This window comes from Phascolarctos cinereus, unplaced genomic scaffold, assembly GCF_003287225.1.
Source record: "Phascolarctos cinereus isolate Bilbo 61053 unplaced genomic scaffold, phaCin_HiC Scaffold_5;HRSCAF=322, whole genome shotgun sequence".
NCBI classification, from domain to species: Eukaryota; Metazoa; Chordata; class Mammalia; order Diprotodontia; family Phascolarctidae; genus Phascolarctos; species Phascolarctos cinereus.
Genome location: NW_027555958.1, coordinates 381,409,443 through 381,423,271, shown reverse-complemented (window position 1 = coordinate 381,423,271; position 13,829 = coordinate 381,409,443). Strand labels below are relative to the sequence as shown.

Below are 13,829 nucleotides of genomic sequence, written 5' to 3'. Positions count from 1 at the left end.
GTGGTGGAAAAAATGTCAATAATTCAGATTAAATTTAAAAGTGTGCCAAACACTTTTTTTTCCTTTTGGAGAGCCAGTTAAATTAGCACTCCACTGGTTAGGGTCATCCCATGCTGTGAACTTTACTTACATTGATAACCCTTTCAGGTTCTTCAGATACCAAACAGTCAGCAAGCATTGATAAAACATCTACTATGTGCCAGGCATCCAATACATATCAAATACAATGGCAAGAGAGTATCTGTGCCCTTAGGAACCTTACATCTTCATGGGGAAATAAAACATATGTAGATAAGAAAATATAAGAATCAAAAAGTTAGTAGGGGGCACTAATAATTAGCGGAATCAGAAAAGGCCTCTAGAAGAAAGTATAAATCTGGGCTAAGCTCAAAGACTTCTACTTGCTAAGAAGCTCATGTTGACATCCATGCCCACTGATGCAGAGCTCCCACCTCTAAATATATACCCCAAGGAGATTAAAGAGAGAAAGAAGGGCTCCGTGTAGGCCTAAATATTCAGAGCAGCACTTTGTTTTTAAGTAGCAAAGAACTGGAAATGAAGTAGGCCACTGATTCAAGAATCGCTAAACAAACTGTTATGTGAGCACAAATAGAATGTTCCTTTGCTATAAGAAATAATGAATCCAAAGAATGAATAATGGATCCAATAATGGATCCAGAGATTCCATAGAACTGATTCAGAGCAGAGTGAGCAGAACCAGGAAAACCATACACACAAGGATTGCAGCACTATAAATGGAAAGAACAACAAGAATCACAAAGAACTGAGCACTATGTAATTATGCTAACCGAGCTTGACCTCAGAGAATGTTTATGCCTCCCCCTTTTGTTGAAAAGGTGGCAAACGATGGGTACGGAATATTGAATATACCACCAGACTCACGTGTTGCATTGGTTAATTTTGCTGAACTGTTTGTTGTTTTTCTCTCTCTCTCTTTTTTACATTTCGTTATAAGAGATTGCTCTCTGGGGAGGAGAGAAGGGAGAGATATATTTGGAAATGAAGGTGATGTAAAAACAAATGACTTCAATAACAGTTTTTAAAAAGAAGCTTATTTTGAGCCAAAGTCCTCTCAGAAAGAAGAATGATGAGAATGAACCAGGACTAAAAAGGAGGGAAGATATTGAGCCAGAACACTTTTTTGTGCTCTATCCATAAAGTACAAGAGACAAACAAAGGGCCTGCTCTGGATGGGCTGGGCGGCCCTAACTCATTGACTCATTATGTTCCTCTCTGGCCGCCACACTGACTCTACCCTCTGCTTTCTGGAGAATTGTGGTGCCACTCCATAACCATTATTCTTAAGGCGTTAACAAGCAGGTATGCTTTTTTCCCTCCACTGAGGTATCTGCCTCTCTGATGGCTCATGGTGGCATGGAAGTGACTCTGAGTTCTTGAAGGCTATGCCAGAAAAAACATAAGAACAAATTCTAAGGATTTGATTCAGTTCACTTCAATAGTCATTTATTTGTTGTTCAGTTGTGTCTGACTCTTTGTGATCCCATTTGGGGTTTTCGTGGCAAAGATACTGGAGTGGTTTGCCATTTCCTTCTCCAGCTCATTTTACAGATGAGGAAACTGAGGTAAACAGGGTTAAATGACTTGTCCAGGGTCACAGCCAGGCAATGTCTAAAGCTGGATTTGAACTCATGAAGATGAAGTTTCCTGATTCCAGGTCTAGCATTCTATCTACTGCACCACCACAATTTCTCTACAAAGCTGGAAAAGCTTTGGGCCAGTGACAGACTAGATGCTTGCCTTCCAAAGAGCAGCCTAGTTAGCTAATTCAGAGAGGCTCCATCAGCAAAACATTTCAAAGACCAATTGAGGAAATCTTTCCCAGCAAGTGTTCACAAATATCCTCTGCTTGGGTATGGAAGGGCTGTGATCAACATCAATGGAAACCCACATGGAAACCCACATGGACAAAATCACCAATCTTATGAATTGTTCCAGACATGAGTCTTATCTCCTTAGTTAGTTAGCAAGCTCTCAAGAGCATGAACCCAATGGTTACCATTTATTTTGTATTTTTCCCAGTGAATATAGAATGGGGCTCTGCACATACTGACCACAAACATTGGCCTTTCGGTTAGTAGGGAAAAAAAAGTTAAGAGACTCAGGGGCAGAGGAAAAGGCAAGAAATGGGAAAAAGTCCATGTCCACGCAAATCAACAAATATTTATTAAGGGTCTATTTTAAGCAAGGCATTTTGCTATGGAGCAAAGACAAAAAAACAGAAAGTCTCAGTCCTTAAGGAATGTACACTCTATTGTAGGGATTCAACACATAGACTGATAAATTAATGCATCACAAAATACTTTGAGGAGGGAGGGCCCACTAACAAGTGGGGGGGTCTAGACATTTCCATTGGAGGGGCCACCTATGCTGAACTTTGAAGAGAGCATATACTCTCAGAATGTCAAATTTGGAAGAGACCTGGCTGGCCTTCAAGTCCAACCAATCTATGAAGACAAATCCTCATTATTAGAGTCGGGCATCCGGCCTCTGCCTGAAGGTCTCCAATGAGGAGGAAAAGATTCCAAGAGAGAATATATTCTAGGCATAGAGGATTGCTTCTACAAAGAGAAGAGAGATGGAATGTGAAGTCTCGGGAACAGTGAAGAGGCCAGTTTGTCTGGCACACAGAATGCATGTAGGGATGTAACGTGAAACAATTCTAGAAAGGGAGGTTGGAACCAGATTGAAGAGGGCCTCAAAAGCAAGGCTGAGGAGTTTGTATTTTATCTCAAAGGGAATAGGCAACATGGGACTCTTGGAACAGCTAGGTGGTGCCATAGTGCACAGAGCGCTGGGTCTGGAGTCAGAAGACTCATCTTCCTGAGTTCAAATCTGGCCTCAGACAGTTACTAGCTTTGGATCCTGGGCAAGTCACTTAACCCTGTTTGCCTCAGTTTCCTCATCTGTAAGATAAGCTGCAGAAGTCCATGAACTAGCTGGGGATGGTAGCAGCTGGAAATTGGGTCTGTCTCAGGGGAGAACCTAAAAGAGGCTCCCCAGCTGCCTCTGCCCTCCATCCAGCTTTGCCGTCCTTGCTCCTAGCCAAAGGCAGGTGCTAATCCCCATCCCTTGGTAATGCCAAAGCAGAGGAAAGGAGTGACAGGATTTTCTTCACTGCCCAGGGAAGGAAAGAGGAGGCACAAATCAGCTAGGTGGGATCTGGTTCCAGCAATCTGACCCAAGGACACTGGAGCCATCTTTCAAAAGGCCAAGGGACTTGATCTGGGATCAAAAGAGAGGAGCTAAAAAGTCTACTCTGGGTCCAGGGTCAGGCCACCAGGACAGAAATTTCCCTGATGGTCTATAGGGTGGTCCACTGCTTTTGGAAGGTGGAGATAAAAAGGCTGCTGCCTAACCTCACCTCCACCCCTCCACCTCCATAATTCCTGCCAGCATAGTGTGAAGAGTCACCAGTCCCTGACCACTCTTCTAAAAGCTCCATCCACACCGATAACAATTTAACAAACTCAATTCAATGGAGATAGATTGTGAGGCAAGTAGGTGGTATAGTGAATAAAGCACTGATTTGGAGCCTGGAAGAACTGAATTCTAATCCTGCCTCAGCCACTTACTGGCTGTGTGACCTGGGGCAAGTCATTTTTTTTAATCTCTCTGTGCCTTAGTTTCCTCATTCATAAAATGAGGAAGTTGGACTTAATGGCTTCCAAGGACCCTTCCAGCTCTAAATCTATTATCAAATAAGTACTTACCACTCACTTGACACCGTGCTAAACATGGTAGATAAAAAGATAGCTATAATCTAAGTCCTGCCTTCAAGGAGTTTATAATTTAATAGGGGGAGATAAGGTAGACCCACATATCTCAGAAAGTCTACTGTCCAGCTCACAGAAGATAATCCAATTCCAGTGTTGGCCAGCAAACCCAGGGACTCAGATGTAGTAGTAATTTCTAGCTGTAATAGTAGCAAAGGCAGCATAGTATAATGACTAGAGTCTCAGACTTAGAATCAGAAAGAATCCTCTGTCTAATTCTTACTTGCTTCCTTGCCTATTGGCAAGTCACTTATTATCTCTGAATCAAAATCTCATCATTTGTAAAATGGGGATAACAATACCTATAGTACCTTCATCTGAAAAGAAATCTCCACTATAATGTTCATGAGGTGGTTGTAAGACTTTAGTCTATGAGATGATATATACAATTTTGTTGTTGTTCAATCATATCCAATTCTTCATGACCCCGTTTGAGGTTTTCTTGGCAAAGATGACTGTAGTGGTTTGCCATTGCCTTCTCTGGCTCATTTTAAAAATGAGGAAACTGAGGCAAACATGGTTAAGTGCCTTGCCCAGGATCACATAACTAGGAAGTATCTGAGGGTGTATTTGAACTCAGTTCTTCCTGACTCCAGGCCTGGGTACTCTATCCATTGCACCTCCTAGCTGCCCCAATATGTACAAAGTGCTGTATAAATGTCAGGTGTATTAAGGGAGCCAAGTCCCAGGACTCCTTTCTGTCAGTATCCCAAGATTCATTCTGCCTCACATTTGGTTCCCAGCAAAATAGACTCCTTCCCTTCAGGGATGTGCTGGGATCTCCTTTCATGGTGACCATTCAGACTGTACTGGGTTAGATCCTTCTTGACTAAGAATTCTTAGCTTTCTTGGGCAATCTGGTGAAACCAAAGGACTCCTTCTCAGAATAAGGTTTTCAAATACATAAAATAAAATAAATAGAACTACAAAGGAAGCCAGCTATATTGACATTGAAAAGTTGTCAAAATACTTTTTAAAAAATGTATGGCCTCCAGCCCTTAGCACAGTGCTTGGTATATAGCAAGTGCTTAATAAAAGCTAGTATAAAGAATACCAGTCTGGAGTCTTACTAGGATGGCAGAAAAAATATTTGTCATCTGGGTTTCTTTAGCAGTATAGAAATACTTAGTTACTAGTATGGAAATACTTAGTTACTAACCAAGAACTTAGCATCTACTTAGCAAGAAGAGTCCATTAAATAGAAACTGTACTTCTGTGTTATTATGCTGACCCAGAGAAGAGATGAGAAAATGTAGCTCTCTCCTTTCCCTCTAAGAGATGGGTGACTATGGATGTGACATGTCGAATATGCCATCAAATATAATCAATGAAAGAGTTGGTTTTGTGGGAAAACAAATTAAGTTTTTTAAGACTTGCAGGGTTGGGAGGGAGGAGGGAGAGATGAATAGGGTAAAAGCAAAGGACATCAATGCAACTTTTTTTAAAAAGAAAAATTGATTAAAGTAGGAAACAGGCAGATTCTCTACATTGTTAATTATGCCTATCTGAAAACCACTGTCTTCTCCTCTCAAGGAATTTATCTTGGTTATTCATCAATCAATCAATTAGCATTGTTGAATGTTTCTTATGTATTAGGTAACTTCTTACTTTATGTTCACATCATGAATTACAAACCCAGTTTGTAGGCATGTTTTTTTAAATAGCTATTTTTTATCTATTTATATATTTTTAACATTCATTTAAAAAAATTTTTTTAGGTCCAAATTCTCTCCATAGGCATGTTATTTGCTGCTTGCTTTGAGGCCAAAATTGCTAGTTACTGCTCTAGATCCTTTTCCCCATTAAGCAAAGTTCATGCTGGGAGTTAGGGGGATGGATGAAATAAATTCTAGAAGATTCTTTCATTTCCCATTGTGTTCCTCTTGTGCCTCTGTCGCCTTCTCTGGCTGTGTCAACCAGAAATCAATCAATCAGTCAGTCAACAAGCATTTAAGTGTCTTCTGTGGGTATCAAGAGGAAGAGGAAAACCCCTTACTTCCCTATTTTCTGCATCTCTGCTACACTGATGCTGTCACGGACATCATTTTTTTCCCCATGTAAGCATGCCTCCTTGTAACTGTTCTCAAGGGTATGTCTCAAGGGTATTGTCTCCCCCTTTAGATTATAAACTTCTAAGGGGAAGTAGCCTCATCTTCAGAGCTCTCAAGTATGTTTACTTTAGCCCTCTGTATGAAAGAGAAGAACAATAATGATGTGCTGAAGAAGTGGCAATCACTCACATGTAGTGGAGTACTTTTGAGGCTAGGCATGTGTTGAGGAGGGGTGGTTAGGAGGAGACAGATTAGCGCCAACCTAGGCTATGTAAGCAAGATGGTAAGAAAGACACTGGCCACCAGCCTCATCTGTGGCTAGCCATGTTTGCCTGATGGTAAATATGGCCACTGACTTCATTGGAAAAGCTAGGCACAGATGGCTTCCAAAAAAGTTACATGGAGGAAGCAGGGCTGGGTGGCAAAGCAAAGCTATGTAATTCCTTCCATTCTTATTCTATAAACATCTTCACTGTTGAATTCAGTTGACTGGATTCTAGCCTGGTGCCAATGAGGTCAATATTAGAAATATCAGTCTCCATGTAGTTGACTTGCCCAAGGAAAAGTTCTGTCCCCTGGCCACAGAACACTCTACCAGCCTCAAAGTTAAGCCTTTGGAGGGGCAGCTAGGTGTCGCAGTGGATAGAGCACTGACCCTGAAGTCAGGAGGACTTGAGTTCAAATCCAGCCTCAGACCAAACACTTGATACTTACTAGCTGTGTGACCCTGGGCAAGTCACTTAATCCCAATTGCCTAAAAATAAAAAAATAAAATAAAATAAAATAAAAAAGTAAAGTTAAGTCCTTGGTTCAAATTTGGATATCCCAACTCAAGTCCTTTCCAGTAAAATAATTCAGAATGTATCTTCTTATATAGAGGGCATATAACATGAATATGTCTCCCAGATGGTTGGTGGGGCTAGAAAATAGGATAAAGAAATAGAAGAAAAGGCTGAAAGGGTGGTCACAGTGGGTAAAGTTTCCAAAAGGAGAAAATGTCATGAAGGCAACTCTAAGGAGGCCTAGAGTCTTGCATTTCATCTACATCATTGCCATCAAAGCCACAACTCTTTGCCTAAAACTTCAGCAGCATCTGTGGAACCCTTTCTTTATGAGCATCAGATGACAGACAGAAATGGAGGGGTACAGCCATATTGAGTGGCAAATGAGCAGGGCCAGTCTCCAAAGTGCAGGGAGTTTGAAGTCAGGATGGAGAATGGGGGATGGGACATAGGAAAGCATCAGTATCTTCAGGTCTGTTTCATTTCATTCTTCATGTTTCCTGACAACTGCCTTTGAGTTATCAGGCACCAGAAATTCTCTGCTAAGCAGAGTTGGGATAAGACAAGATAGATGCTCACAGAATAAGCCATGCTATGCTGTCTTAGAGCATAAGACCTCTCTGAGCCCTTTAGGCTCCCCTCAGACTTGGGACTTCCTGGCAGAGTCACAAAAGTGGAGCTTAGGGACGCCAGGACAGAAGCACCCTGATCCCAGCCCTCTGTCCCCTCTTCGTTGCTGCTCCCCTCTGCTGGTTCACCAGCCTCTTCCATCAGAGACGTTTGGGCTGTTGTCACGTTATTCTTCTGTGTCACTGGACTCAAGATAACTGTATTCTCAGACTGTCAACCCCTAAAAGCTTGGAGTTGTATCCGTGGAAACATAATGTATACAGGGTTCAGCACAGTGCAGACAGAGTTATCCCTTTCACATAGTGACTTTCCCCATCGCGGCTTTGATATATTGAGGGTCGGCATAAGAAATTAAACGGGAAGTTTGGGGGGAGTTTTGTGGAAGCCACAAACAACACATGAAGGCCAGCTGACAACACAGAAAAAAATCTAGAAACTCAGATATACAAAAAATATATATGTAGTATTGTATAATATCAACCAAATTTTATAATAACGTGCTGTAAACACCCCATAAAAGAAAAAGAAAAAATTCAGACTTCTTCTCTGGTACAAAGGGAGGGCCAAAAAAATTATACAGATTTTCCAGATTGAGGGGGTTTCATACCCCTAACCCCCTCTGTATGGAAGGGATAACTGTACGTTTATCTGTCTATGTGTATCTTGTATCTCCCTAGCAAAATATAAGCTTCTTGAGGGCAATTACTGGTTTTGGTTTTGTCTTATTATCTACAGCACCTAGCACAATTTATGAAGCACATAATAGGTGCTTAATAAATGCTTACTGGATTGTAGTGAATTAGAATGCAACAGTTCAAAAGAGATGTTGGAAACATTGATAGTTTCATCTCTCATTTGCTCTGCTGGCATAAACGAGCATTTCAAGTTCTTCCTCAGTCTCCCTGGTTGGAACAGTCTAGAACTCTTGCTGAAAGCTATAACTAATGAATAATCACCTTGATCAATTAAGAATTGGGTACCTGCTGCATAATGGAAAGGACTCGTATAACCAGACAGGACAATTTTCCCACCTAAAAACACCTGCTCATGCTGTTTGGTACAGAGGGAATCAACACAAGTCACATTCTCCTTAAAACAGGGGTAATTTTCTGGGGGACCTTCATGTGTACTATAGTATGTAAAAATCTCATGTACTAAAGCTTCAGAAACAATGCAGATTTGTGTGCTCCCAGCCAAAACAGTGTAGATCCTGTAGAAGCAAACCCCAGACGTAGGAGAATGTTTTGGAGATATTGTTCTTCCTATCTCCCTTTCTCTAACACTTACTACATAGGGCAAAACAGTGCTGGAAAAGAGTGCCACCTGGAAACCAGGGGGTCACATTTGGTATCCGAAAGGAATGGAAGTTTGAGTGGAGCCACAGAAAGAGAAGGGATGTTCCACAAGGGCTCCTTCCTCCAGTGAAGAGGCTAGAGAGCCATCCTCCCAAGAGAGTGAATTTGAAGCCAACCAAGTTTAAGGTAAAAACCAACTGGGTCCTCTACTGGCTCCACCCTCTTACATTGCTTTTGGAGTCTGCGCCTAATGAATGGCTTGAAGTGATTTGAGTGCCAAGGTAAGACCTAAGGACCACGTTAACCAAAGTCCCTAGTATTTGAGAAATGAGATCACACATGCACGTCCACCTGCAAGCGTTAGTTGATACTGGCAAAAAGATGCCATTACGGTTCCCTGTACTCTTGTCTCTACCCTCAACAGGAAAGGAAAAAAAACAAATATGGTAAAGCAAGTGTTTGGGAGAGCAAGGTGGAGTCAAGTTAAAAACTGACAATGCCTCCGCGCAGTCATCAGTCCATGCTCCAGACGTACTTTTAGAGTATACTGAAATTGTGGGCGAATGAAGGCACTCCCAAGATACAACAAATGCTTGGGAATAATGAACTAAGGTTAAGAGGGTCTCGAGAACCAGCTAGTTCAGTAGCCATTCTAAGGTTATAAAATCCTTTGCTAACTTTCGTTTTCAGTGACCTTGAGTCCTCCACGAGAAAATTCACCAGCTCTGTTCCCAAGCCCCAAATCCCCTTAGTGGCGTTAGGAGAGAAGTGACTAGTTACCAAAGCACTTTCAGCCTACCCCTTGCTCCCGCAGTGCTTTCACTTACGTCCACTGACATCTCCCTCTGGATAAGTTTCTTGGTCTCTTTCTCACAAAAATTGAGCATGGCTTCACGGTTGTACAAGCCTGTGGACTGCTTGTCTGTCTGGTTCCTCTGCCGGAGCCCCACCGGAATACTCCCATCTGGATCCACCACGTCCAGCTCCTTCTCCAGCTCCTCCATCTCCTCCGGAGACAGCGTAGACAGCAAGCTGTCAATATCAGGATCTTCGCTCACCTGCCTGCGGTACTTGGCTACCTTGGACATCTTGAAGAGATGGAGCTCAGCTCAAAGCGCTGTGTGCTTGTGTGTGGAGGGGGTGGGGGCTCTTAGACTTCTGGGTGAGCAGGTGAAAGGGCTCGGTTTGGAAGTTTGGAATAGGAATAATGGACTTGGGAGCAGATCCTCTGACAGGATAAGCTTGTGGCTACTTTCCCCTCCTTTGATGCAGGTGCTGAAGTGTTAAATCGAAGCAGCCTCCCTTCTGCCCTGGGGGATAATAGTTATAAAGAGAAGACCCCGATGGTATAACAGTTGGACCAATAAAAGTCAAGAGCTTCACAGCCCTCATCCGAGGAGCCAATCACCGGAGACCGCAGGCGGGTCTGCCTCCCTGTCAGAGCTGTTTGAAACTTGAGGACATTCCAGGGAATCTTGGAGCCGCTGCATGACCAAATTTAGTACGGAGCGTTTAGCCTTTTAAAGACAAGGGGGGCTGCGCAATGAGAAAAGATACAAAAATGCACGAGCTGGCAGCCCTCGGAGAAGGGGCAAGAGGAGGCAGTGGCGAGCGCACAGGGCGGCCAAGCAGCCATGGGCGTCCAGAGCCAGCTCCCTGCCCCATCACCAGACGCTGGTGTCACCCCGGGGCAGGGCTCGCTCCATTGACTCCTTTCTACTCTATTTGGTCATGGGCTGCATAAGCCCACAATGTTTACAGCCAGACAAAGATGGGAGTGGGGATATAGCACGTTTGCTTTGGTTCCCTAAAGTGTCACCATCTCCTGGGCAAACGGAACCTGGCTCCCTCCAGGGGCTCTGGTACACCTAGTCCTCGATCAAAAAGAATCTGGTGTTTGACAGGAGCAGGCCCCTCTGGGTGATTGCAGTGGGGGTGGGGATTGTGTGAAGCATCCAGGAAAAGCCTAAAAGGCTGGCAATAAATGGCATGAAGTGCCCAGGCCTGAATGCATAGTAAAAACTTGCAAAACCCTTCTGTTCTCATCTACATCCTCCCTCCTGAATGCAGGATCTTCCAGACAGTTTTTACTTGTAAGAAGGAAGAAGTAAGAGACTGCAAAGGACAGGATCTCTGATACACCTCAAGGGAACCTTGATGTTTCTTTAGGGAAATGCAATTCTGAGCTGTTAGGAGATACCATGCTGCCCCAGGGTTGGTATGTTCCATAGAAAAGCTTTCTGTTGCTCATCAATCATGCTGCCCTAGGCCAGTTACAGAGACATACAATCTCCCATCTCCCTTCTCAGACTCCCTTCTCAAAGCCATGGTGTCACTCATCAAGAGAAACTTAGATTTTTTTTCCTGGCCTCTTTCCTTCTTAAGCCAGAGGGTGACTGTCACACTTAGTCAGCATCTGCCAAGTCCACAGAGGGATCAGGATGAAAAATCAGCCCTGGGATTTAAAAGACAGCTTCATTTTTAGGGCAATATTGTGTCAATTAGTCAGTTAACATGCATTTCTTACACACTTACAATGTACCAAGCATTGTGGATATAAAGAAAAGTGAAAAACAGATTCTCCCCTCGATGACCTTTGAAAATGGGCAAGAGAACATGTAAATAATTAGGTACATACAAGATATATAAAGAGGAGATAGAGAGTAATCTGAGAGGGGAAGGCACTAGCAGTTGGAGGAACCTAGGAAGGCCTCTTCCAGAAGATGGGATTTAAGCTAAGTCTTGAAGGGAGCCAGAGAAACTAAGAGGCAGAGTTGAAAGGGCAAAATATTCCAGGCATCGGGCTCAACCAACACAAAGGCATAGAGAAAGATAGGAGATGCAGTGTTGTATTTGAGAAGAAATAAGTAAGCCAGCGCAGCTAGAGCATAGGGTGTGCAATGAGGAGCAAGGCATAAAAAAGACTGAAAAGGTAAGATGAGACTAGGTTATAAGAAACTTTAAACGCCAAACAGTTCATATTTGATCCTGGGAGTAATTGGGTGCTAGTGAAGTCCACCGAGCAATGAGTGATGTGGTTAGACCCACACTTCAGAAAAACCACTCGGTGGTTGACTGTGGGATGGGTTGAACTGGGGAGAGATCTGAACTACGGACAGAAATCTACTGATTGGAAAGCTACTGAACTAAGTTTGGACAGAGCTGATGAGTGGCTGAACTTGGGGAGTGGCTACATGAGTGGAGAAAAGCAGCTATATGCAAGAAGCATTGTGAGGATGGAAACAAGAGCTGGCCACAGATTGGATGGATGTGGGGAGTAAGGAAGAGTGAGAAGTCAAAGAGGCAGCTAGGTGGCACAGTGGATAGAGCACTGGCCCTGGAGTCAGGAGGACCTGAGTTCAAATCCAGTCTCAGACCAGACACTTAACACTTACTAGCTGTGTGACCCTGGGCAAGTTACTTGGCCCCAGTTGGCTTGCCAAAAAAAAAAAAAGAGTGAGAAGTCAAGGATGACCCAAGGCTGTGTGACTGGGTAACTGGGAAGATGGTGGTACCCTCCACAGCAATAGGGAAGTTTGGAAGAGGAGCAAGTTTGGGGGAAAAGATGAATCCTGTTTTAGACCTATGAACAGAGAGTAGGAGAGAAAGGGGTGGATGAATGCCAGGGCATTTTAATGTTTTGGGTTTCAGAAAGCTTGCTATTTTTTCACATGCTTTTATTTATTTCTCACTGCTGCCAGCTTGTCCCCAACCCATGTATTCACTTCTACCCCATAACTGTCTTCCTCTTTCTTCCTCTCCCCCCTACCACAAGTCACCCAATGCTTCTTCTATTATTCTTGTCTTCTTGTCTATCTCTCAAACCCCCTGTAACACATGGTTCCAACATCTCACAATCCCAGCTGGGAAGAGAGTCAGGGGAATACTAGTGTAGCAAGGCTTAACTCTTCTAACCTGCAGGAACACTAGCTGGTCCGGTCCTCAGAATGCCATAGGCTACATCCCCCTTTAGGATTCAAGGGGGGGTAGCCTTGGAGGGAAGTGGGGCTCTTCTGAGATTATCAGTTTGAGACCCCATTCTGGTTCATTCTCCCCAGTATCAATCACCAAGGATTACTGCCCTGATATCATTTGCCTGTTGGATTTCTCCTTTATATGGATTAATCAATCAGCATCAAGTAACTTTAAAAAAGCTGCAGAAGGAAATAGCAAACCACTCCAGTGTCTTAGCCAAGAAACCCACAATGGGATCACAACGAGTCAGACTCGACTGAAACTACTCAAGAGCAACAACAAACATTTACTGAAAATATCCAGCAAAAACCCAAGTACAAAAATATCCCTCTGGACTGGACATACTTTTCTCTCTACATCCTAGTCCCTGCAGAGAATGGGCTGACACTTTCAAGTGGTATCTATGAGCATTCTTCCTACCACCAAGGTCACTTCCAGCCGTATTTAGGGCATCTTGGCTGCCACGTTGACTCACTGCAGAGCTGGATCCCACCGTTGTTTGAGGCTGTGCTTCTTCCCACTGAGCCTGGCTCCTGGCAAACTCTGGTGTGGATGCCAGTTCCTGCACTTCTGGTAGTTCTTCAGATTTTTTCACAAGTTCACGAGGATCATACCTGGCCTATTCTATCTCCAGCATTCAGTCACCTAAGAGAAGAAAAAGCAAAAACAAAAAGGCAAAAGACAGAGATACCATATGATGCATTCCAGGCACATAGTGACCTAGGTGGGGAGAGAAGGGCCCAGGCCTCTCTCCCTACCAGGAGGCTTAGAGCATGTCTTCCTTAGGTTGCCACCAGGAAAGAAAGAGATCTGTTTGGACATTTAGGGTTCTTTACATGAACACTCAGCTCCAGCTCAACAGCCAATCAAAAGGCTTTTTAATTATACCCTTCAATAGCTGGATCAGGAACAACCACAGAATACATATACAACCTTTGAAACCAGGGAGCAAGGACCCCCCTCCCCATTATATAGGATTCATGCATTTCCATAAATAGATTAACCAACCTCTTCCCCCCTCCCCATATTGGCTGGAAGCAAGCAGAGCTTAATGTGTATCCTGCCAGTGACTGCACATGTATAACCTATATAAAATTGCTTGCCTTCTCAACGAGAAAGGAGGAGAGGGAGGAAGAGAGTTTGGAACTCAAAATTTTAAAAAACAAATGTTAAAAATTATTTTTACATGTAACTGGGGAAAAAATATATTTTTTTTTACTATGTATACTGCCAGGATTGAGCACTTATTGACCTGTCCCCTCTTACCTTGGAATGGGGATG

The 13,829-nt window shown here is 43.3% G+C and overlaps 1 protein-coding gene across 1 annotated transcript in view; it reads right to left on the bottom strand.

Moving 5' to 3' along the window:
* The window catches only part of LMOD1 (leiomodin 1), a 72,255-nt gene extending 62,341 nt beyond the window's left edge, over positions 1–9,914 (bottom strand). Inside the window, 1 exon segment of the mRNA XM_021003016.2 lies at positions 9,401–9,914. Coding sequence (XP_020858675.1) covers positions 9,401–9,661 — 261 coding nt within the window. The 5' untranslated portion in view covers positions 9,662–9,914.
* Between the last annotated feature and the right edge of the window lie 3,915 nt (positions 9,915–13,829).